This window comes from Silurus meridionalis, chromosome 4 (assembly GCF_014805685.1).
Source record: "Silurus meridionalis isolate SWU-2019-XX chromosome 4, ASM1480568v1, whole genome shotgun sequence".
Taxonomy (NCBI): Eukaryota; Metazoa; Chordata; class Actinopteri; order Siluriformes; family Siluridae; genus Silurus; species Silurus meridionalis.
Window position 1 is genome coordinate 3789705 of NC_060887.1, and position 24427 is coordinate 3814131.

Below are 24427 nucleotides of genomic sequence, written 5' to 3' on the forward strand. Positions count from 1 at the left end.
TGTAATCTCACTGATCTGAAGCATTGATTCACTTAAATCCTGTCCTCCCTCCATCCTCTATCATTGCTCCACTGATCCCTCCATCTTCTAACAGTGCAACACACTCCTCCATCCTGCAGCAGAAATGAGGATTAATCTTCCTCATATTAATAATTTAATCATGTACTACTGTATTTGAAAATAACTTAACCGAGAACAGAAAGCTGAGGGTACATTGGGAACAAGTTTCCCAAAACTGGATTGTTGCAATCTAAAAACATGTTACCTGAATCATTATTTCTGCTTATTTATGCTGTGCAGGTAATTGTGTGGATCCATAGGGTAGTGGTCATCACATCTGCTTTACATGCTGAAGGTTCTGGCTTCAACTCCCAGTGGGACCATGCAGGTTGTAAACATGAATAAGGTTTATATATTACAAATTGTTACTCAATCCTAAAAATAAATAAACAGTTTTGCATGTTTCTGCATTGTGCTTGTGCATCTCAGCATAATGTCCAACTTTTGAGGATCTTTTGCTCGACTTCACTTTGTCAGGCAGGTCCTATTTAAGAGATTTCTTGATTGTGAACAGGTGTAGCAGTAATCAGGTCTGTGTGTGGTGAGAGAAATTGAACTCAGGTGTGATAAACCACAGTTTTAATAGGGGGGCAAACACTTTTTCACACATGGCCATGTTTTTTTGGATTTTGTTTCCCCTCAATAATAAAAACCTTCATTTAAAATCTGCATGTCGTGTTCACTTGTGTTATCTTTTACTTATATTTAAATTAGTTTGACGATCTGAAACATTAAAGTGTGACAAACATGCAAATAAATATACACAGTGGTTTGAAAAAGTGTTTGTGGATTTTATACTACTACAAAAGTATGTACTTGATATACAATGCTATTTTTTTCTTTCTTTGTCTTCCAACAGCCATTCAGTTAAAACTTCTGAGGAGAAGTGGGTTCCACACACCAGCCATCAACCAGAAAAGAGGTTCAAGCAGTCTCCAAACTCAGCACCTGTTTCAACTCTACCAGTAAGAGTGAAGGGGCTGGATGTTCTCTGGTTCAGGCAAACGTTCTTGTAGTTTTATTATCAAAAATACCCTTAATATATTACACAAATGCTTAACGTATAATGTAACGTTGTGTTTTGGGAAGACTATTTTAAGGAATGTAGTGATATTTTGCAATGAGCTCAGACAGCTAACGTGCTTCATTTGAAGGTCATGTTCAGTTCACTTTGTAAAATTTTAATGAAATGTTTCAAAATATACGATTATTGTGTGTGTTATAGTTATTACAATAAACTGTATTTAAATGGGTTGTGTGTTGTGGAAGGAGTTTATAGAATCTCTGGTATTTAAGTCAAAGAATCATACAAAAGCCATATGATACACAGTCATACGCCTAATGCTAATTACAAATGCTAAATTGAGAATGAATCTTTCTTTTTGGATAAATCTGTGCTTGATTTGCGTTAAAGGACGGCTTAAAGACCAGACAGAATCCTCTGCCAGCTGGTCAGTTACATTTCACCATCTGCATTTTGCTTTCTGTAAATCAGTTTTGGCTAACGTTAATGCTAAACACGTGATTATTGAGTTATAGTTATAGGGGATTCTTAGCCTTGTTAACCCTGTGGTTATTTCTGATCTTAGATGTACAACATAACGTGCTTTACATAACATCCGGTCTAAAACACAGAAAATATATCATCATGTTGAATTATCAGCAAACGTCTAGTATTTCAGGAGCTTAATGTTTTTTAGCATAGCTCTTCTTAGCACCATTTAACTAGTTCAATGTAATTTGGCATTATTGTTTTGCTTTGTGATTCATCAAATATTCTCATTTTTTTGTATGTAATATTTATGTTCTGTTTTAAACAATTAATTTCAATTTAGTTGGAATGTAACCCATGTCAGACTGTGTTTGTTTTACTTTTCATAGGTATGAAAGCAGTGTAAGCTTTGCAGATTTGCCCACAGAAGCACAGAGGTCTTCTTGAAACACTACAGGTTTCGGCACTATCGAGGGCGATCCCGGCAGCTTGTATACTGACTGCATCTGCACTTTTAAAACTTTAGGTGTGTTAAAAAAACACATTTGACATGATCACACAAACACACTGCTGCAGTTACTGACCACTTTATTTTTTCATGTGAGTTATGTGATTTCAAAGATGTTTGTCAGCCATCCCAGTTTTAAACCATCTCAGAAATCGTTTGAGGAGGCATCACACAGTCAGTTGTCAACTTTTAATAGCACATATCTCAGAACCATAAATCTGAAGGTTTTAACTTTTTCTGTGTCTTTCAGGCTTCTGATTTGCTGCTTAAAGAAAAGCTACAGCTCTCAAAGCTCTACCTTTGTTTATGAGCGAAAAGTGAAACTTCCTGAAGTCTTGCCTGGTAAGTGTGTTATCAGTCTGTTATCAGCAGATTCTCTCATACCTGAGGTACAGATCCTGTAAAGAGAAAACAGTTTTGTCTGGTGTCTGAAACTAATCTGATAACTGTTCTATAAGCTAAACGTCAGGGAAAGTAGAATGGAGAAGGCAAAGTGTTGGCAAAATGTATTTATTGAATAATCCTAGTTGAATATTTATCAGTAATGAGTCTGACAGCACAAATGAAGTGTTACACTATATTGCCAAAAGTATTGGGACACCCCCTTTTCTATTCTAACATGAAAATGCCTCTGTGTATAAGGAAAGGTTCAAAAGGAAATGATTGATTCATTCAGTGTGGAAGAACTTGACTGGTCTCCATAAAGTTGTCCTAATCCCAGCTGAACATCTCTGGTGTGACTTTAAATGCAGACCTTGAGCCAAACACTCAAACCAAACACCAATGACTTGTACATATGGGTAGTCAATTTAGACACTTCCAAATCTGTTGCAACAGAGATGAAAATACAATTTGTAAATACATGAATTATATTTACATCTTTGTTGCCACAGTTTTGGAAGTGCCTTTTTTTTGTTCTAAAGAAGGATGTGTCCCAATACTTTTGTCCATATAGTGTAAGTACAAGTCATTGGTGTTTGGTGATGTTTTTGGCTCAGGGTCTGCATTAAAAGTCCCACCAGAGATGTTCATCTGGGATTTAACCTTTGCATTCTGCAGACCGGTCAAGTTCATTAGAAGGGGGTGTCCCAATACGTTTGGCAACATGTTGTATATCCAAGCAAACACAATGGAAAATTGCAGCATGTGTGATTTTTGGGTGACCTATCTCAAACAATATAAAAATCTCTTTGTGGTCCAGCAAAATGTAATAAATTATGGGTTATAATTCTGTCTTTATGCTGCTTTTTACTGCAGGACACAGACCCAGAAGACACTCACACAGAAGGGATAAGGAAGGGGGTCTTAACTGTCGTTGAAGATGATGTTGCCACCATCCATTCAACCCCAAATGTAAGGTGCCTGTCTGTGGTTTTAGAGGAGCAAGTTGTGCTGGATAATGTGCAAGACGTCCCTACAGCTGTTGCTCTCCTATTTGACTTGATTTATGCCATCAAAATCCTTCGCTCTCCTAAAGAACTAAAATACACGTTTGAAACTATTCAGAAAGTGTTTCTTGGCCTTGACCCCCAGTGCTCTGCAAGAGTCCAGTCCTTCAACAACAAACTGTTCAAGTTGAAGTAGCTGCAGTTCATATGGCTGATCAAAAGTGCAAGTACGGATTTGTTCCTGTTTGTTTAGTAGCTGTATCACAGTACAACATAGGCCAAAGTCAGTTTTGAGTTTTAGTGTAAGGTTTTATGACTGTTAAGTTTTGTTTATAACAGCTGTAATACTTGATTGCTCTTGCGATGTGTTGAAACTCTGCTTGTTTATTGCTGCAGCATTAAGATTGTTGTTCTGGCACTTTGAGAACATTTTTTTACTCCAGCACTTTAAAAGCATTTTTTGTATTTTTCCAACAGTTTAAAAGCATTTGTGTTGTTTTACTCCAGCATTTTAAAGGCATTAAAAGATTGCCTTTTTTGTCTTTGATTTTATTTCAATTTTATTAATACAGTGGAACCCACTTATCTCGCCCTCGGTTAACTCGACAACACTATTAAGTCGACGTTTTTGAAGCAGAATCGCCAAATTCTCACTTTGTCTTAGCATTTTTTAATCAGTTATGTCGATTCTTTTATGTTGACGAACCCTAATATCTCGAGCACAAGGAGGGGCAAATTTGCCATTTAACGTAGTTTATCTCGATCCGCATGACCAATCGCCGGCTTTTGCCACGTCACCATCTCACTACCGTATTTTTTTTCTATATAAGACGCATCTTATAGAAAGTTTTACATACCCCTCACCCTTTTTTACTATCACTCCTGTACACTTAGTATCCCTAAACTTTAAAACTTTTTTCTTCTTTGCTTATCTTAATTTTCGTCACAATCTTCGCTTTCTGGCTTCACTTCACCATCTAGCAGCGGCGTCTCGAGCTCGTACCTCAATTTTTTGCTCGCGTATCAAAGCAAAAATCAAAACTCGGAAAACTCGTACATTAATGCACTCGTAGGTCGAGGTACCACTGTAGCTGTGAAAGGAAGGAGGAAGACAGTGAACAATGACTTTCTTGGTCGACTACTGTTTAGATACAAGCCGTTGTAGCGCGTTGAGTCTGGGTGAAGGAGGCTCGCTAACTCCAGTTACAACAGAAATCATATAAGCACAGACAGGTTTCCAAAACTCCTGCTTTTTATTTTCTTGGCAACAGCGTTATGGGTTAGTCAAAGACACTTAGAAATGAGCATCAGAAATTAATAAGGACATATTCCTCAGTCTCACACGCACACGCAGTAATAGCGGAAGAATACCGGCAGGCTATTCCGAAAATACCGCTCTGCTCCTAATAGAAGCGCATTATTTCACCCGTTACACCGTGTGTAACGTGTCTTTCGTTAAAGCCTGTTTCGTTAAAGCAAAAGTTCACTCTTTAACTGAGGCAAGTGAGGCTGCAGTTCTTTGGATGTTGTTGTGTGGTCTTTTGTGACCTCTTGGATGAGTGGTCTCTGTGGTCTTGGGGTAATTTTGGTCAGCCGGCCACTCCTGGGAAGGATCTCCACTGTTCCATGTTTTTGCCATGTGTGAATAATTTCTCTCACTGTGGTTCACTGGAGTCCCAAAGCTTTAGAAATGGCTTTATAACCTTTTCCAGACTGATAGATCTCAATTACTTTTTCATTTGTTTCTGAACTTTGGATCTCAGCATGATGTCTAGCTTTCGAGGATCTTTTGGTCGACTTCACTTTGTCAGGCAGGTCCTATTTAAGAGATTTCTTGATTGTGAACAGGTGTAGCAGTAATCAGGTCTGTGTGTGGTGAGAGAAATTGAACTCAGGTGTGATAAAGTTTTAACAGGGGGGCAAACACTTTTTCACACAGGGCCATGTAGATTTGGATTTTGTTTCCCCTCAATAATAAAAACCTTCATTTAAAATCTGCATGTCGTGTTCACTTGTGTATCTTTTACTAATATTTAAATTAGTTTGACGATCTGAAACATTAAAGTGTGACAAACATGCAAATAAATATACACAGTGGTGTGAAAAAGTGTTTGCCCCCTTCCTGATTTCATACTACCAGAAAAGTATGTACTTGATATACAATGCTATTTTTTCTTTCTTTGTCTTCCAAGTCATTTAGTTGAATCTTCTGAGGAGAAGTGGGTTCCACACCAGCCATCAACCAGAAAAGAGGTTCAAGCAGTCTCCAAACTCAGCACCTGTTTCAGCTCTACCAGTAAGAGTGAGAGACAGAAAATCCAAGTCTTCACTGGTTGTATCCCCCAACACACCTGAAGAGAGATGAAATTAGGATTTTACACCCCAGTCAGTCTGTAGACCATCTGTCATGGCACTTGTTGATGAGAAGATGTTGGGCTACAAACTGTTCGACGACTTCTACACAAGTCCAGCACTGTTTAGAGATCTCCTAAAAAAAAAACATCTGAGCATGTGGGAAAATTCAGTCCACAAACCCTCAAACCATCACCAACAAGCTTCTGAAAAAAGCTCCTCGAGGCCTCATCACTGGCTGAGAGAAGAGGATGTGCTGTTTGTAGAATGGAAGGATAAAAGGAAGGTCCAGATGTGCTCCATCATTCACAGAGGCACTGAAGGAAGCATTGTGCTACTTTTATTTTCATTACTTTCTTCTTCTACTGTTTTTCTAATGTTCATATACCAGTCTTATGCTTATTGTGTGAATGTTATTATTCCCAGTACATTTGGTTATCAGGCTGCTTTTCCTCAAACAGACGGAGGGAGAAAAGGACTACACACAGTCTCATAATAATGTTTATAGGAATCTCCTTTTTATTGTATTTTCTTCAAAGCTGAAATATAAACTCATTACACATGTGACTTTTAACCCGTCACTATTCTGGATTGTTTCAGGACCGAATTCATGTATTTATATATAAAAATAATGTTTTATGACATACACATTTTTTTCTAAGGAACTTCAGCATCTATGGATGATGTAAAGCCCAAAGTGTGTTCTTTTAAAAGAGATGTAAATTGTGTATGTAGCACACTGTTGTCAGAAACTTTTACCATTGAAAGTCAGGAAGGTAATTTTCAGCTGTGAGGCCCAAAAGTGGGGCTGAAACCGAACAGGGTTCAAGAAACCGGGTTTATTTTCATATAAGTAACAGTATTTAGTTCAATAAACTTAAGTTCATTTAAAGGAGAATTCAGTGCTGTTTAGTTCAGTAAATCTTCATTTAATCCTAAACTATTCCATTCATTAAGTTCAATTATCCTCAAATTAATATTTTTACATTCAATAAAAACAAATCATTCAGTTTTCATTGATGTTTATTTAGTGAATAATGCATTTAATAAACAATTGGTTTCACTCAGAATGACGTTTTATTTTTAATAAGTAGTAAAATGTGTTTTTATAAAACTCATCTGAAGCATAAAGATACAAATGCACCAGTTGGTTAAAAGAAAACATTTAAAAGTAAAACATTTATTCAGCTCATAAATCCTATAAAACATGCAGCATTAAACATGAACTTCCAGCAGATGAACATCTCATAATACTGTCTGGAAGTGAGAAATGTACAGGTTGTTTTACTCCATACACATGAACTTACTTTGATCAGAAACACAATCATACTCCAAATCAATTAATCAATAAAGTCAATAAAAGAATCCCAAACTGCTGTGTGTCTTGTCCTCGCTATTAATGACGTCATTAGAGCTCCACTACTTCTAATGACCTGCTGTGACAGTGAGCTCTAACACACATCTCACTACCGTATTTTTTCGCGTATATAAGACGCATCTTATAGAAAGTTTTACATACCCCTCACCCTTTTTTACTATCACTCCTGTACACTTAGTATCCCTAAACTTTAAAACTTTTTTCTTCTTTGCTTATCTTAATTTTCGTCACAATCTTGGCTTTCTGGCTTCACTTCACCATCTAGCAGCGGCGTCTCGAAGCTCGTACCTCAATTTTTTGCTCGCGTATCAAAGCAAAAATCAAAACTGGAAAACTCGTACATTAATGCACCGTGAGGTCGAGGTACCACTGTAGCTGTGAAAGGAAGGAGGAAGACAGTGAACAATGACTTTCTTGGTCGACTACTGTTTAGATACAAGCCGTTGTAGCGCGTTGAGTCTGGGTGAAGGGAGAGCTCGCTAACTCCAGTTACAACAGAAATCATATAAGCACAGACAGGTTTCCAAAACTCCTGCTTTTTATTTTCTTGGCAACAGCGTTATGGGTTAGTCAAAGACACTTAGAAATGAGCATCAGAAATTAATAAGGACATATTCCTCAGTCTCACACGCACACACGCAGTAATAGCGGAAGAATACCGGCAGGCTATTCCGAAAATACCGCTCTGCTCCTAATAGAAGCGCATTATTTCACCCGTTACACCGTGTGTAACGTGTCTTCGTTAAAGCCTGTTTCGTTAAAGCAAAAGTTCACTCTTTAACTGAGGCAAGTGAGGCTGCAGTTCTTTGGATGTTGTTGTGTGGTCTTTTGTGACCTCTTGGATGAGTGGTCTCTGTGGTCTTGGGGTAATTTTGGTCAGCCGGCCACTCCTGGGAAGGATCTCCACTGTTCCATGTTTTTGCCATGTGTGAATAATTTCTCTCACTGTGGTTCACTGAGTCCCAAAGCTTTAGAAATGGCTTTATAACCTTTTCCAGACTGATAGATCTCAATTACTTTTCATTTGTTTCTGAACTTTGGATCTCAGCATGATGTCTTCGACTTCACTTTGTCAGGCAGGTCCTATTTAAGAGATTTCTTGATTGTGAACAGGTGTAGCAGTAATCAGGTCTGTGTGTGGTGAGAGAAATTAAACTCAGGTGTGATAAACCACAGTTTTAACAGGGGGGCAAACACTTTTTCACACAGGGCCATGTAGATTTGGATTTTGTTTTCCCTCAATAATAAAAACCATTTAAAATCTGCATGTCGTGTTCACTTGCGTATCTTTTACTAATATTTAAATTAGTTTGACGATCTGAAACATTAAAGTGTGACAAACATGCAAATAAATATACACAGTGGTGTGAAAAAGTGTTTGCCCCCTTCCTGATTTCATACTACCACAAAAGTATGTACTTGATATACAATGCTTTTTTTTTTTCATCTTCCAACAGTCATTTAGTTGAATCTTCTGAGGAGAAGTGGGTTCCACACACCAGCCATCAACCAGAAAAGAGGTTCAAGCAGTCTCCAAACTCAGCACCTGTTTCAGCTCTACCAGTAAGAGTGAGAGACAGAAAATCCCAGTCTTCACTGGTTGTATCCCCCAACACACCTGAAGAGAGATGAAATTAGGATTTTACAACCCAGCCAGTCTGTAGACCATCTGTCATAGCACTTGTTGATGAGAAGATGTTGGGCTACAAACTGTTCGTTGACGACTTCTACACAAGTCCAGCACTGTTTAGAGATCTCCTAAAAAAAAAACATCTGAGCATGTGGGAAAATTCAGTCCACAAACCCTCAAACCATCACCAACAAGCTTCTGAAAAAAGCTCCTCGAGGCCTCATCACTGGCTGAGAGAAGAGGATGTGCTGTTTGTAGAATGGAAGGAGAAAAGGAAGGTCCAGATGTGCTCCATCATTCACAGAGGCACTGAAGGAAGCATTGTGCTACTTTTATTTTCATTACTTTCTTCTTCTACTGTTTTCTAATGTTCATATACCAGTCTTATGCTTATTGTGTGAATGTTATTATTCCCAGTACATTTGGTTATCAGGCTGCTTTTCCTCAAACAGACGGAGGGAGAAAAGGACTACACACAGTCTCATAATAATGTTTATAGGAATCTCCTTTTTATTGTATTTTCTTCAAAGCTGAAATATAAACTCATTACACATGTGACTTTTAACCCGTCACTATTCTGGATTGTTTCAGGACCGAATTCATGTATTTATATATAAAAAATAATGTTTTATGACATACACATTTTTTTCTAAGGAACTTCAGCATCTATGGATGATGTAAAGCCCAAAGTGTGTTCTTTTAAAAGAGATGTAAATTGTGTATGTAGCACACTGTTGTCAGAAACTTTTACCATTGAAAGTCAGGAAGGTAATTTTCAGCTGTGAGGCCCAAAAGTGGGGCTGAAACCGAACAGGGTTCAAGAAACCGGGTTTATTTTCATATAAGTAACAGTATTTAGTTCAATAAACTTAAGTTCATTTAAAGGAGAATTCAGTGCTGTTTAGTTCAGTAAATTCTTCATTTAATCCTAAACTATTCCATTCATTAAGTTCAATTATCCTCAAATTAATATTTTACATTCAATAAAACAAATCATTCAGTTTTCATTGATGTTTATTTAGTGAATAATGCATTTAATAAACAATTGGTTTCACTCAGAATGACGTTTTATTTTTAATAAGTAGTAAAATGTGTTTTTATAAAACTCATCTGAAGCATAAAGATACAAATGCACCAGTTGGTTAAAAGAAAACATTTAAAAGTAAAACATTTATTCAGCTCATAAATCCTATAAAACATGCAGCATTAAACATAAACTTCCAGCAGATGAACATCTCATAATACTGTCTGGAAGTGAGAAATGTACAGGTTGTTTTACTCCATACACATGAACTTACTTTGATCAGAAACACAATCATACTCCAAATCAATTAATCAATAAAGTCAATAAAAGAATCCCAAACTGCTGTGTGTCTTGTCCTCGCTATTAATGACGTCATTAGAGCTCCACTACTTCTAATGACCTGCTGTGACAGTGAGCTCTAATACACATCACACTGCCACCTACTGGTCATTTATGATTCTGCAACATTCATAGAGTCACTCGATCAACTTCCGGTTCTCAACTCGGATTCACTCGCTTTATACACAGTTTACAGCCGTTTTTATCTTATTTATGACTGTAATATCGCTCTTCTCTTAGGAACAACAGAAAAGCTGTGAAGACATGATATTTTATCCGCTCTTTACCTCTGTCAGGTTAAGAGCGACCTGGTTACGTCACAGACGGAGGGCGGGGCATCCTCCTGTGACGTCACAGTAAGGCAACTTCTATAATTGGGAACGCATCTCTGTTTCTCTCATTTCCGAGGTTTTGCTTGTGAGTAAAGAGGCATAAACATGGAGCTCTTCAGAAGGTTGAGAGAGTTTTTTCAAAGCAGAAGAACAAAGAAAACTAAGCAGATTGCTGAAATGAAGGAGAAGTTGGAACACATGGAGAAAGTAGTAAAAGACTTGGATGCATTTTCTTCTCTAATGATAGAGAAGATAACAGAAGAGAAAGAAGAGAAAGCCATTCTGCTACAGAGGGTGCAAAAGCTGGAGGCTACTTTGGCTTCTGAGCAAAAGCAGCAGGAACAGGACATAACTGAGAGAAGCCAGAGCTGGGCGAGAGAACAAAAACAACTGGAGGAACGTGTTGCTCAGCTTGAGTTTATTTTGGAGCAGACCACCATGGAGCTCCAGTCTTCCTTGAAAATCAATAAGGAACTGGAAAAAACTGTAGAAGGTGAGAGAGAGCTGGACGAGAGAACAAAAGAAAGTGGAGGAACATGTTATTAAGCTTGAGCTCACTTTGGATCAGACCACCATGGAGCTCCAGTCTTCCCTGAAAATGCATGAGGAACTGGAGAAAACCGTAGAATGTGAGAGAGAGAGCTGGACGAGAGAAAAAAAGAAAGTGGAGGAACATGTTGCTCAGCTTGAGGTCACTTTAGAACAGACCTCCATGGAGCTCCAGGATACTCAGAATCACTGTGAGAAAGTAAAAAATAGTGCAGAGCAGGAGAGAGATCATTTGATCAGAGAGAAAAAGCGACTGGAGGAATGTGTTGCTCAGTTTGAGCCCATGTTGGATTTTAAAGAAAAACAAGAGGACGAAAGAGAGAAAACTAAACTTGACATAGAGGAGAGGAACAACTTACAGCTTCAGACCACCAGGGGGCTCCAGGATACCCAGAATCTCTGTGAGGAAGAAAAGAAGACTTCAGAGAATAAAACAGTTCATTATATGAGAGTCCGAGAGCGATGGGAGGAAATTGTTGCTCAGCTGAGACAAGAAAACATTCAAAAGCAAAGGAGAAATAGAAAAAAAAGAAGAAGACAAGAGAAACAGAGAGTCTGAACACTTTTACTACAGCGAGACACAATAAACACTATTAAATAAATAAAGATTTTGAATTTCAATCATGTCTAATGTCTCTTCATCACAGAGAGCATTCAATGATGGCATTTTTTTTCTTGAAATCCACTTTAGTAAAGTCAGTGATGTTTGATGTCCTTAAAGGAATACTCCACCCTGAGATGAAAAATATCTTATAAATTACTTATCCTCAAGGCATCTATACGGTGGCTGAGAAGAAAACACATGCAAATAGAAAAACACCAGCATTTAAAAAAACAACGTTATAAGTTTGACAACACGTGCTGCAAACCCCACAACACAACCAAACACAGAAACACGCTGTAAATCCTCACAACAAAACCAAACACAGAAACACGCTGCAAATCCTCACATCACAACCAAACACAGAAACACACTGCAAATCCTCACAACACACCAAACACAGAAACACGCAAATCCTCACAACACAACCAAACACAGAAACACGCTGTAAATCCTCACAACACAACCAAACACAGAAACACGCTGTAAATCCTCACAACAAAACCAAACACAGAAACACTGCAAATCCTCACATCACAACCAAACACAGAAACACGCTGCAAATCCTCACATCACAACCAAACACAGAAACACACTGCAAATCCTCACATCACAACCAAACACAGAAACACGCTGCAAATCCTCACATCACAACCAAACACAGAAACACACTGCAAATCCTCACATCACAACCAAACACAGAAACACGCTGTAAATCCTCACAACACAACCAAACACAGAAACACGCTGTAAATCCTCACAACACAACCAAACACAGAAACACGCTGTAAATCCTCACAACAAAACCAAACACAGAAACACGCTGTAAATCCTCACAACACAACCAAACACAGAAACACGCAAATCCTCACAACACAACCAAACACAGAAACACGCTGTAAATCCTCACAACACAACCAAACACAGAAACACGCTGTAAATCCTCACAACACAACCAAACACAGAAACACGCTGCAAATCCTCACAACACAACCAAACACAGAAACACGCTGCAAATCCTCACAACACAACCAAACACAGAAACACGCTGTAAATCCTCACAACACAACCAAACACAGAAACACGCTGCAAATCCTCACACAACCAAACACAGAAACACGCAAATCCTCACAACACAACCAAACACAGAAACACGCTGCAAATCCTCACAACACAACCAAACACAGAAACACGTGGCAAATCCTCACAACACAACCAAACACAGAAACACGCTGCAAATCCTCACATCACAACCAAACACAGAAACACGCTGCAAATCCTCACATCACAACCAAACACAGAAACACGCTGCAAATCCTCACAACACAACCAAACACAGAAACACGCTGCAAATCCTCACAACACAACCAAACACAGAAACACGCTGCAAATCCTCACAACAAAACCAAACACAGAAACACTGCAAATCCTCACAACACAACCAAACACAGAAACACGCTGCAAATCCTCACAACACAACCAAACACAGAAACACGCTGCAAATCCTCACAACACAACCAAACACAGAAACACGCTGCAAATCCTCACAACACAACCAAACACAGAAACACGCTGCAAATCCTCACAACACAACCAAACACAGAAACACGCTGCAAATCCTCACACACAACCAAACACAGAAACACGCTGCAAATCCTCACACACAACCAAACACAGAAACACGCTGCAAATCCTCACATCACAACCAAACACAGAAACACGCTGCAAATCCTCACAACACAACCAAACACAGAAACACGCTGCAAATCCTCACGACACAACCAAACACAGAAACACGCTGCAAATCCTCACAACACACCAAACACAGAAACACGCTGCAAATCCTCACAACACAACCAAATAGCACAGATCACAAAATAAATGTTTCAAGGGGACCACAACAAGTGACAAACCCGTCTGGAACTGCTTATTGTTCGATGTCTATTCGTCAGTGGTGTTGATGTGTGTCGATGACCTGAAAGGTGAGTTGTTTGTTTATTTTATCATTGTTTGTTTATGATTCCTTGGCCTTTTGAATATTATTATCCTAAATAATCTGATGAAATACACAATTAACTGTTAAACGTTATTATGTTAAATTGCAAAGCCAAGGAATCATGATCAGGATGTTAAAATAAACAAAAAACTCACCTTTCAGATCATCAACACCACCACTGATCAATAGACACTGAACAAGCAGTCCCGGGGTCGTCACTTGTTGGGGTCCCCATGAAACATTTATTTTGTGATCTGTGCTGTTTGCAGTGTAAATGAATTGGTTGTGTTGTGAGGATTTGCAGGACGTTTCTGTATTTAGTTGCGTTGTGAGGATTTGCAGCTCGTGGTGTTTAACTGATGAAGATGTTTTCTTGATTTGCTGGTGTTTTTTTTATTTGCATATGTTTTCTTCAGTTGCAGTGCGTTGAACTTTCTGGTCCACCGTGATCCGAGGTGTGATTTACATCTTTCAGCTGATCAGAATCATTGTTCAATCACTGGCTTTTGGCAATGACCAAATATTCGTTTAAGAGTCAAGTTCAGACGCAAGGTTGATATTTTAATTGTTACATTCATAAGTTTTGGATTCCATGACTGGTCCCCCGGCATAAGTTATTACTGTGTGAGGCAGAGGTGGGAACAATTCACTGATGAGATTCTAGGATACGTCTTAATTATATTGATGCATGTTTTTTTAGATGCTGCTGTGAATAGTAGTATTTTAAAATGTACTAAATTGCCTTTTCTGTCTTTTCTTTCTTTACTGTTTTGTAGGTGTGCAGCCGAGGAATCTGCATAGACCCACCAGTGAACTATTCTACATTAGTAATTCTGTTATTCCTGTTTCCTGTTTTTTTACTTGAATTAATTTAAATTAAATGTGATTTACACATTCTGAGTTGAAGTCAGAAGCTTTTATCACTTTGAATTTACAAGTGTTTACGATGGTTTCGGTATTTAAGGAAATTTGGCGAAACAAGCATTCTGTAGTCAGAACTTCTCTGTGTCTCTATTGCCAGGTACAGTGATTCTTTAACATTTCTTTAGTAAACTGCATTGTTAAAATATTTGGTATTATGCTGATCATGTCATGCTTCTATTATTTGTTTTAGATGTGAAATTTGTTTATTGATTATTGCCTGGCAAATAAATGTAAAATTCTTGATTAACTCTGAAACTTCCTGAAATCATTTATATCTAGTTGATTATGTAGCCTGGTGTTACCACAAATCTATGACCAGGATCGTACAAACTAAAGGCTCATGAACGGATGGAGCATAGAGCACAACGTCTGAGACCTTCTGATTTCTGACTATCACTGATTTAGCAAGTTATAACTAAGTGACTAAATACATTATTCTTTATGCATGAGCAAGCATTGAGAGGTCTACTTAAAGAATATTAGTTTACCGTTATATCCTCTGACTAAGATTCGGACTGGCCAATGTGCCTCCTTGAGCAGTTATCGTTAGCCGAGCACAAGGTTCTAAGCGACTCCAGATCCATAATGAATGATTAATTGAAAAGACGGAATGCAACCAATAAGGTGATCATCTTAAATTAGAGATATTCAAGTTAAATCTTTATTATAAATTGGAGTCAGATTAGAGGTAAAAATTAGATTTATGTAACAAAGTGCAATCCATTTGAGTAATCTTTTACAGCCGCGAGAGAGACTAACACGCAGCATACCTTCACCCACACCAGTGGATTCCGTCATTGGGCCATTGGGTGGGCACCTTACATCTTACTTAGATTTTAGTTCTGTGTTGCTTTGTGTCATTTTGTCTTGTATTATGGAGCACTTCAGTCCTTAAGCAATATTGTTATGTTTTACTGTGTACTGCACCAACTGTACAGCATATGATTAAAATGACAAAAAAAAACATTTATTTGACTGAAAGAGCTATTTTTAATTTCTTTAGTTGGGACTGGAGGTGACCTAAAAACCCCTCCTGTGGTAAAAAATACAAAACCAAAAAACTAACACCTGATAAAGATCTTCTCCAGGACAAATCTCACATCAGTAGGACAGAATTTTCCCAAACCTGAGATCTTTATTTTGGTCTGTTCTACTGATATTGGTCTGAGATCACATTTCCAATCGCACTGAAATCTTTAAAATGATACCAAACATGTAAAGTTAAAATTCAAACATTCTTAAATTATAATAACTGCAGTATGCAAGTATAGTAGCTTGAATTCCAGGAACTTCTTAATCATCTTTCCATGACCCGGTCATATCCCCAGGAGGGAAAGAGGGGCTCAAGGATGGGTGAGAGGGCTGCTGAACAGATGTCTTCTCTCCTCAAAATAAAGAGATCTTCTCCTCAGATTAGAAAGTTTATTGTTTTGTTGCATGGCAGTTCTCAGGGTCTGACCTCATGGAAAGATCTGACCATCCTTACAACTTTCTCTATAATTCCTGAGGATGGGGAAATGGCAGCACTGGAGAGCAAAAATCTGTAAAGCTCTGGGCAGGTTTAGATTCAGCATGTGAGCACGTCTTACATGTCTTACATATAATAAAGTACAAATCTATAAATATTGTAATGTTTAATGAACATGTAATATTTTAAATTTTGTTGTGTTTTGTTTCTTTTATTAAAATGTTGGACTTCATTTAAATCATAACTAAAAATAAAAGTTTAGTTAGAATGCAGCCTTATAACATCTACTGTTAAAATAAAACTTTTAGAAACCTCAGTTAGTTAAAACATCAGAAATCACACTTTGGCATTCAACACATTACAAAATAATTTAATTCAATAAATTAATTTTAATAACTCAATCCATTCAGTTTTGTTTGTTAATTTAAACTCTGTACAAACAGTAAAACCCGTTGTACGAGCAACCTATTATGCGAGCAAATGGAGATACGAGCAAACTCGTGGTTCCCCGTTTTCGACCACAAGCTCGGGAGAATCGTGACATGTACAGCCAAACCATTGATAATAACAGACAGCGAGTGAGGGTGAATGAGGAGTTTATATATGGTTGGGTGATGAGTGCTAAACGAGTCAGGTGTGTGATTAGTAAGCGGCGAGCAGCTCTGTGCGGGGGCACGACGGGAGAAGAATCAGGAGCTCCTGACAGTAACTGTTAAATTGTGTTTACATTACGGTAATTTGCGGTGTATTTGTTTGTTAAAATAGGCTACAGTTACTTTTTAAGTGCAGAAATAAGCGATCGAATGAGATCTCAGCACGGATTAAATCACTTTTACATTCATCCTTATGGGGAAAATCAGTTCGAACGTACGAGCAAATGGACCTACGAGCAATTTTCAAGAACGAATTATGCTCGTACAACGGGGTTCCACTGTAATAAGCTCCAGAAGAGTCGGTTCAATTGAATCTGAATCAATAGATTCACTGGTAAACGACTCGATTCAACAGTTCTAAAAAATCTGTAACATAAAACATTCTGTCTCCTTAAAAATAATTTTTTCAGCAGTTTCACTCAAGAAAAATAAACTTTTGTTTCCAAACATCTCAACATTCACTGTTTCTAGTTCAATAACAGAACAAATAGCATTCGTACAGTTCAGAGTCTGATTTGAGGTTTGATCAAGTTTACATTTTATTATAACAATATGTTTGATTGAGTTCTTGCATATAGATGATACTTTTAATAAATTTAATAATAACTTCATGCAGTTTCTCACCATAAAGACTGGATGTTATAAAAAGTTTTTGACAAAATAAATTGTTTCAATGTTTTTAAATCTGTACTCATTATTTCTACATTATTTATTACATTAATTTTAATTAGCTTCATTTAACTTCAGTTTAATTTATTTATAATCACAAAATTCAGGTTAAAATTAAACATGAACCCCTGTACTTAAAACAGTAAACAGTTTAAGTTTAAGACGGTTTAATATTATCAAGAAAAATATCTATAATTATTAATATTAATGATAATATTAATAATAATAATAATAATAATAATAATAATAATAATAATAATAACTGCAGTTGGTTGTCAGATTTCAGTCTTACACTGCCCTCTAGTGGCTCTGTCAGGACTTAATTTTTTCTTAAATATATACACATTATTATTAGTGTTTTGTTGTCTAGTTATATCAAGTTGAGGAGTCTCCCCCGTGTGGGTGGAGGAGGAACTGCTACAGTTTAGAGCCTGATTTGAGGTCAGATCAAGTTGAGTTCTAACAGTAAGTTTGATTGAGTTCTAACATGTAAATGGTACATTTAATACATTTAGTACCACCTTCATGCAGGTTCTCAGCATAAATAGTGAATTTTATAAAAACATTGTTGGACAAAATAAATGTTATTAAATCTGTACTCATCTTTTCTGGATAATTTAGTTTATTACATTAATATTATTTAGCTTTATTTAACTTGAATTTCATTTATTTATATTGCACTTATACACAAAAAACTTCTAGAGCTTCACCACTACATCACTCAAATACTACTGCCGTGTGTAATCTTCTAATAAACTCTAATAGTGACATGGTGATGTATAAATAATAGTAAATGTGAATATTCCTTTCAGATAAAAGTCATAAAATGCATTTTAGGTGAATTTATGAACCACATCTGGCTTGAAAAGACCGGTGTCCAAATAATTTTGACCACACAGTGTGTATCAGCTGAAAAGCAGCAGCTTTTCCACTGGGATTCAATCTGAAATATTACTTTTGATCATATGAAATATTTTATATTATATAATTGATTACATATCATTGGAAAAGACACCTGTCAGTCAAGATATACAGGTGAATGACAGGTGTCTCGTCCAATGATTGGTAAATTTACATTCACAAACAATGCCTACCTTTTCCGGTTTGTCTGACTTGTCATTTTGTTTTCAGATTTTTTTTTGTGTATAAGTGCAATATTAATAAATGAAATTCAAGTTAAATAAAGGTAATTATTATTAATTTAATAAACTAAATGATCCAGAAAAGACGAGTACAGATTTCATAACATTTATTTTGTCCAAACATGTTTTTATAAAATTCACTATTTATGCTGAGAACCTGCATGAAGGTGGTACTAAATTTATTAAATGTACCATTTACATGTTAGAACTCAATCAAACTTACTGTAAGAACTCAACTTGATCTGACCTCAAATCAGGCTCTAAAGTGTAGCAGTTCCTCCTCTATCCACATGGGGGAGACTCCTCAACTTGATATAACTAGACAACGAAGAACGATTAATAATATTTCTACAAATATTTAAGTAAAAAGAAAGTCCTGACAGAGCCACTAGAGGGCAGTGTAAGACTGAAATCTGACAACCAACTGCAGTTATTATTATTATTATTATTATTATTATTATTATTATTATTATTATTTTCATTATTTTCATTAATATTAACAATTATATTATAGATATTTTTCTTGATAATATTAAACCTTCTTAAACTTAAACTGTTTACTGTTTTACATACAGGGGGTTAATGTTTAATTTTTAAGATGAATTTTTGTGATATAAATAAATGAAACAGAAGTTAAATGAAGCTGATTAAAATTAATGTAATAAATAATGTAGAAATAACGAGTACAAATTAATAACATTGAAACAATTTATTTTGTCAAAAAGTTTTTATAAAATCCAGTCTTTATGCTGAGAACCTGCATGAAGGTGGTACTAAATGTATTAAATGTACTATTTACATGTTAGAACTCAATCAAACTTACTGGAAAAACTCAACTTGATCTGACCTCAAGTCAGGCTCTAAACTGTAGCAGTTCCTCCTCCATCCACACGGGGGAGACTCCTCAACTTTATATAACTAGACAACAAGAACGATGAATAATATTTGTGCATATTTAAGTAAAAAAAAGAAAAAAAAAAGTCCTGACAGAGCCACTAGAGGGCAGTGTAAAACTGAAATCTGACAACCAACTGCAGTTATTATTATTATTATTATTATTATTATTATTAATATTATTATTATTATTATTAATATTATTATTAATATTAATAATTATAGATATTTTTCTTGATAATATTAAACCGTCTTAAACTTAAACTGTTTACTGTTTTACATACAGGGGGTTCATGTTTAATTTTTAAGCTGAATTTTTGTGATAGAAATAAATGAAACTGAATTTAAATGAAGCCGATTAAAATTAATGTAATTAATAATGTAGAAATAACAAGTACAGATTTAATAACATTGAAACAATTTATTTTGTCAAAAGGTTTTTATAAAATCCAGTCTTTATGTTGAGAAACTGCATGAAGTTAGTATTAAATTTATTAAAAGTATCATCTACATGCAAGAACTTAATCAAACATATTGTTATAATAAAATGTAAACTTGATCAAATCTCAAATCAGACTCTGAACTGTACGAATGCTATTTGTTCTGTTATTGAACTAGAAACAGTGAATGTTGAGATGTTTGGGAACTGATTATTGTCTGTATATATGCAGGTCAGGGGTTTTTTCATGCTGGAACACCGTTCATTACAATGAGACGATGATGTAAGATGACGAGCCAAACCACGGAGACGAAGCTGACTGAGGTGAACCCCTCAAACTAACCCAGGAACAGAGAAGGAACTTTCTGACCACCTGCTGGTTTTGCACAAACAGAACAGAAGTTTCTTTTCTTGAGTGAAACTGCTGAAAGAAATATTTTTAAGGAGACAGAATGTTTTATGTTACAGATTTTGTTAGAACTGTGGAATCGAGTCATTTTCCAGTGAATCTTTCGATTCAGACTCAATTGAACCAAAACCAGTGAACCGACTCTTCTGGACCTTATTATTTTTAAATGAATTTATTGAACCGAACTCTTTTGAACCGAGTGACTTGAACTGAATCTACAGAGTAGAAATTAATGAATCAAACAAAACTGAATGGATTGAGTTATTAAACTCACCCATCCTTGAGCCCCCTCTTTCCCTCCTGGGGATATGACCGGGTCATGGAAAGATGATTAAGAAGTTCCTGGAATTCAAGCTACTATACTTGCATACTGCATTTATTATAATTTAGGAATGTATGAATTTTAACTTTACATGTTTGGTTTCATTTTAAATGTCTCAGTGCGATTGAAAATATGATCTCAGTACAATATCAGTAGAACAGACCAAAAATAAAGATCTCAGGTTTGGGGAAAATTCTGTCCTACTGATGTGAGATTTGTCCAGGAGATCTTTATCAAGTTTTTTTTTTTAACCACAGTTGTTTTTTGGTTTTTAGGTCACCTCGTGTCCCAACAAAGGGTTTTAAAGCTTTTATTACTTTGCATTTAAGAGTGTTTATAGTGGTTTGGGTATTGAAGGAGATTTGTTGAAACACTAGGGGGCGCATTTGTAGTGAGTCTCTGTGTGTCTCTATTAGCAGGTATGACGACTCATTAACAATTCTTTAGTAAACTGCATTGTGAAACTATTTGTTTTTATGCTGATCATGTTGTGTAAACATGTAAAAGTGTATAAAAAAAGAGACAGTAAACATCTCCATGAACAAATGAGATTATGTGGTATAAATCATTGTCTATCTATATGTTATATATATATATATATATATATATATATATATATATATATATATATATATATATATATATTTGACTTGTTCATTCAGCTTGCACATTTCTTAAATGCCGTGATCTTATAACCTTCTACTTCTGCACATTTCTTTTTCAATGCCATAGCCACTAACCACTTACATGTACTTCTTAACAATGTCCACACGTCTCTGCACAGCTATACCCCTTTATATTTATTCACTGTACATTTACAGTGTATTTATCTGCACGATTTTCACGATTGCTACATTTTGCACTTCTGGTAGATGCTAAACTGCATTTCGTTGCTGTGTACCTGTACTATGCAATGACAATAAAGATCTACCTACCAACCAACCAACCAACCAACCAACCTACCTACCTACCTACTTACCTACCTACTTACCTACCTACCTACTTACTTACCTACTTAACTACCTACCTACCTACCTACCAAAAATGCGTCAGCATTTTTCTGTCCTCTGATTGGTTGGTCAGAGGGAAACTGTTACAGCCAAGTTCAACTAACAAAACACGTGTGTAGCTCTGTGTTCACATGAATACATCTGAGTTAGACTTTTTAATGCCTATGGAGGAAAAGAAATTGATTTAATTTCGGATATTCTTAAAAATACATTTTAAAGAAAAGCTGGAGATGGTGAGGAGGAGGTGCACATTATGAGTCTGCATCTCTGCTGAGTAGGTTGTATTTTATTTACATTTTTATGTTTTTGTCATGTTATTAGACAAATATTGATTCTGAACTGCTCCAGATGATGTAGGTGACACCTTTGCGGTTGTAGTGTAGAGGATGGCATTTGAACTGGGTTTCTTGCTTTAATAAAATGGTTTTCACCTCCATATGTGAAATGCCTCTCTCTCTCTCTGTGTAATGCTCTGTTCTATTGCGTTTTGTATTGTATTGATGGTTTCTATAATTGCGACATGACAGTGGTGGTATTAAGAGGTGGATTAAGTCGGTAAGTCCCCACTGAAGGCCCAGGTACCAAATGCACGTCCGCCACTGATATAATCAATAATGTATAAAGGGTGTATGTGGTCATCCACAATGCTGGTGGCTTTGTGAGACCAGATGAGGTTCTCCACAGCTGAACACAAAGATTGCTGAGTCAGCACCAGTCCATTATCCACTGCATTTCCTGTCTGAAAGCGTCTCGTCGTTCTTGTTGATGAGACTCATGATGGTCATGTCACTGCTAAACTTGATGATTGAGCTGTGCATTGCAGCACAGTCATGATTCACAGTGTGAACAGCTGGTGACTGAGGATACAGACCTGGGGGATGCAGTGCTCACTATAATAATCACTACAGTAGTTTCTTAGAGTTTTGTGACTTGGTCTGATGACAAAGGAAGCTGATTTGCGTAATGCATTTGATGACGGCTGGGGGAACGGGCTGTGTGCTGTTTTTCCTCCATGATTCCAATGTCTTCAGAGCTGCTTCAGGGTTGCTGGGTGCCAGATCATGAGTGGCATAGATGACTGAGAGCTGCACTTCCCATGGCATACCTGCACACAACATCCAATACAAAATTAGGATCTGCTGAAGCACAAAACTAAACATCAGAGAATAAAGATAAAGATCGATAAAACATCTTTATTTGATGCTTTAGAAATACCTTTTGAGAAGTTTTGCATTCCAAACTGATTTATGCTTTTTGCCAGATTTTCAAATGACATTAGCAGGTTCTCCTTAAGTCCTAGTTGACCAAGTCGCCCTGTTTGAGAAGGACAAAGACCACTAGTGAAAAGCTGAAAAATCCAGAAATAATGTGAGATGATGCTCTGAAACAGGATTTACAGTAAACTTACCAAGTAGCCTGAAAACTGCTGCTACACAGACGTCTCGGAACGGTGTTTGCTCTGTTCTTGCTTGCCTCAGCCAAGTGTTCAGGATCAGCCAAAGATCCTTCCTAGTAAATAAAAAAGAGGAGAAATGGATATGTTGAGGGTCTTTGTGGTGGTTATGGAGCAGCCATTGTGGTTTTATGATCACTTGTGATTTTATGCAACATGAATGGGAACTTTTTAATATTTTAAACGACCACTAGATTATTGACCGTTAATGGAAAAGTCAGGAATAAGAACTGGGTCACAGGTTAAAGGTGCTTTTTACTCGTCACATGTACCTTACAGCACAGAGAAATTCTTTCTTCACATACCCCAGTGATGATAGAAAGCCGGGGGCAGAGCACTGGGTCAGCCATGAATGGAACTTGGTGATCCTGGGGCTTGAACCCCTGACCTTCACCACTGAGCTACCACTTCCTAAATAGAGACCCTTCCATGGTGAAATACTTACAGCTAAAGTTACAGAATTCTCTCTGACTGTCTGAACACTGATCCTGGAAACTTAATTTATAAATGCACAATAAACATTTTCTCACAGAAACATAACTATATCAACAATTACCACATTTTTCCCTATGAGATCTTATTGTATTAAAATTAGATATAAAATGGCTGTTTAAATATTAACTTTACAATATGTTGAAGATGTTTTGCATTCAGTACCGTATAATATTGGTAATGGTCCAAGTCCAGCCCAGTTGTGCACACAGAAGATCCAGGCTGAAGATGTAGTTCCAGGTAGCAGGGCAGAGATCATAACCATACCAGCTGTTCTCCAGGAACCTCAGACTGCTGTCTTCCAGAAAAGACTTCAGGGTGCTGGTGATAGCATTGTAGATGTTTCCCGGAGGCTCCTGGGAGAAAATACATCATTATTTAATACCCACTAAATTTACACTGATACTTGTAAATCAAAGGGAGATTAAGGAGGCAGTAAAATACTTGATAAAGTCCAGTTAAAAAAAAGACAAAACACTGAGAGGAACACTGAGGATCAGCTTCTTACCTCATCCCAGTGCAGATACTTGGTGAGCAAGTGAAATATCTTTCCCTTTGCTTTCAGGTTGCTCACTATGTGAATTGCTCGGCATAAAGAACTTTCATGGGACAAAAAACTTGGCCATGCTGTCACCATGACCATAATCACTTTGGGGGCTTTAAGAAAATCTGCAAAGCAACAAAACAATAGAACATAAATACATGGTATAAAAAGGAATACATTGGATATAAAAAGTTGACACACCTTATAAAATTGCAGGTTTTTTTAAATATAAGACAGAAATAACAATATAGATAATATGAATATGCAAACACATCAAAATGATTACAAAAGATTCATTAATTTAACTACAACCATGTAGGAAAATGTGTTATGGTCCAACGAGACAAAGGTTAAACGTA

At 36.6% G+C, this 24427-nt stretch overlaps 3 protein-coding genes, 1 long non-coding RNA gene and 1 pseudogene across 5 annotated transcripts in view; 3 read left to right on the forward strand and 2 right to left on the reverse strand.

Annotated features, from left to right (window-relative positions):
• The window catches only part of LOC124384578 (zinc finger protein 850-like), a 1373244-nt gene that overhangs the window by 761911 nt on the left and 586906 nt on the right, over nucleotides 1-24427 (reverse strand). The gene's annotated exons all lie outside the window — the stretch shown is intronic.
• LOC124384668 overlaps nucleotides 1-24427 on the forward strand; it is a 920651-nt pseudogene that overhangs the window by 752109 nt on the left and 144115 nt on the right.
• LOC124384657 (leucine-rich repeat flightless-interacting protein 1-like) overlaps nucleotides 1-24427 on the forward strand; it is a 794289-nt gene that overhangs the window by 73748 nt on the left and 696114 nt on the right. The window lies entirely within an intron of this gene.
• LOC124384757 lies at nucleotides 308-4184 on the forward strand. The gene is made up of 5 exons (XR_006925570.1): nucleotides 308-388; nucleotides 920-1025; nucleotides 1942-2078; nucleotides 2311-2402; nucleotides 3318-4184. It is a non-coding gene; the product is annotated as an uncharacterized LOC124384757 (long non-coding RNA).
• On the reverse strand, nucleotides 22393-24136 carry LOC124384631 (little elongation complex subunit 1-like). 2 transcript variants are annotated; one of them, XM_046847646.1, is made up of 6 exons: nucleotides 24033-24136; nucleotides 23690-23877; nucleotides 23338-23443; nucleotides 22988-23088; nucleotides 22795-22893; nucleotides 22393-22684 (listed from the first exon to the last, which is right to left on the reverse strand). In XM_046847646.1, the coding sequence occupies exons 2-6, from the start codon at nucleotides 23787-23789 to the stop codon at nucleotides 22482-22484; spliced, it is 609 nt and encodes a 202-aa protein (XP_046703602.1). In that variant the 5' UTR covers nucleotides 23790-23877; nucleotides 24033-24136; the 3' UTR covers nucleotides 22393-22481. The 2 variants fall into 2 exon arrangements, with proteins under 2 accessions (XP_046703602.1, XP_046703601.1); XM_046847645.1 differs by having other exon boundaries at nucleotides 23690-23880.

Coding starts and splice junctions, on each gene's coding strand:
- LOC124384631 (XM_046847646.1), bottom strand. CDS start 23,789: ATGGTTATGATCTCTGCCCTGCTACCTGGAACTACATCTTCAGCCTGG. Junction 23,089..23,337: donor GGCTTTCTATCATCACTGGG/GTATGTGAAGAA, acceptor TTTATTTACTAG/GAAGGATCTTTGGCTGATCC. Junction 22,685..22,794: donor AATGCAAAACTTCTCAAAAG/GTATTTCTAAAG, acceptor TGTTGTGTGCAG/GTATGCCATGGGAAGTGCAG.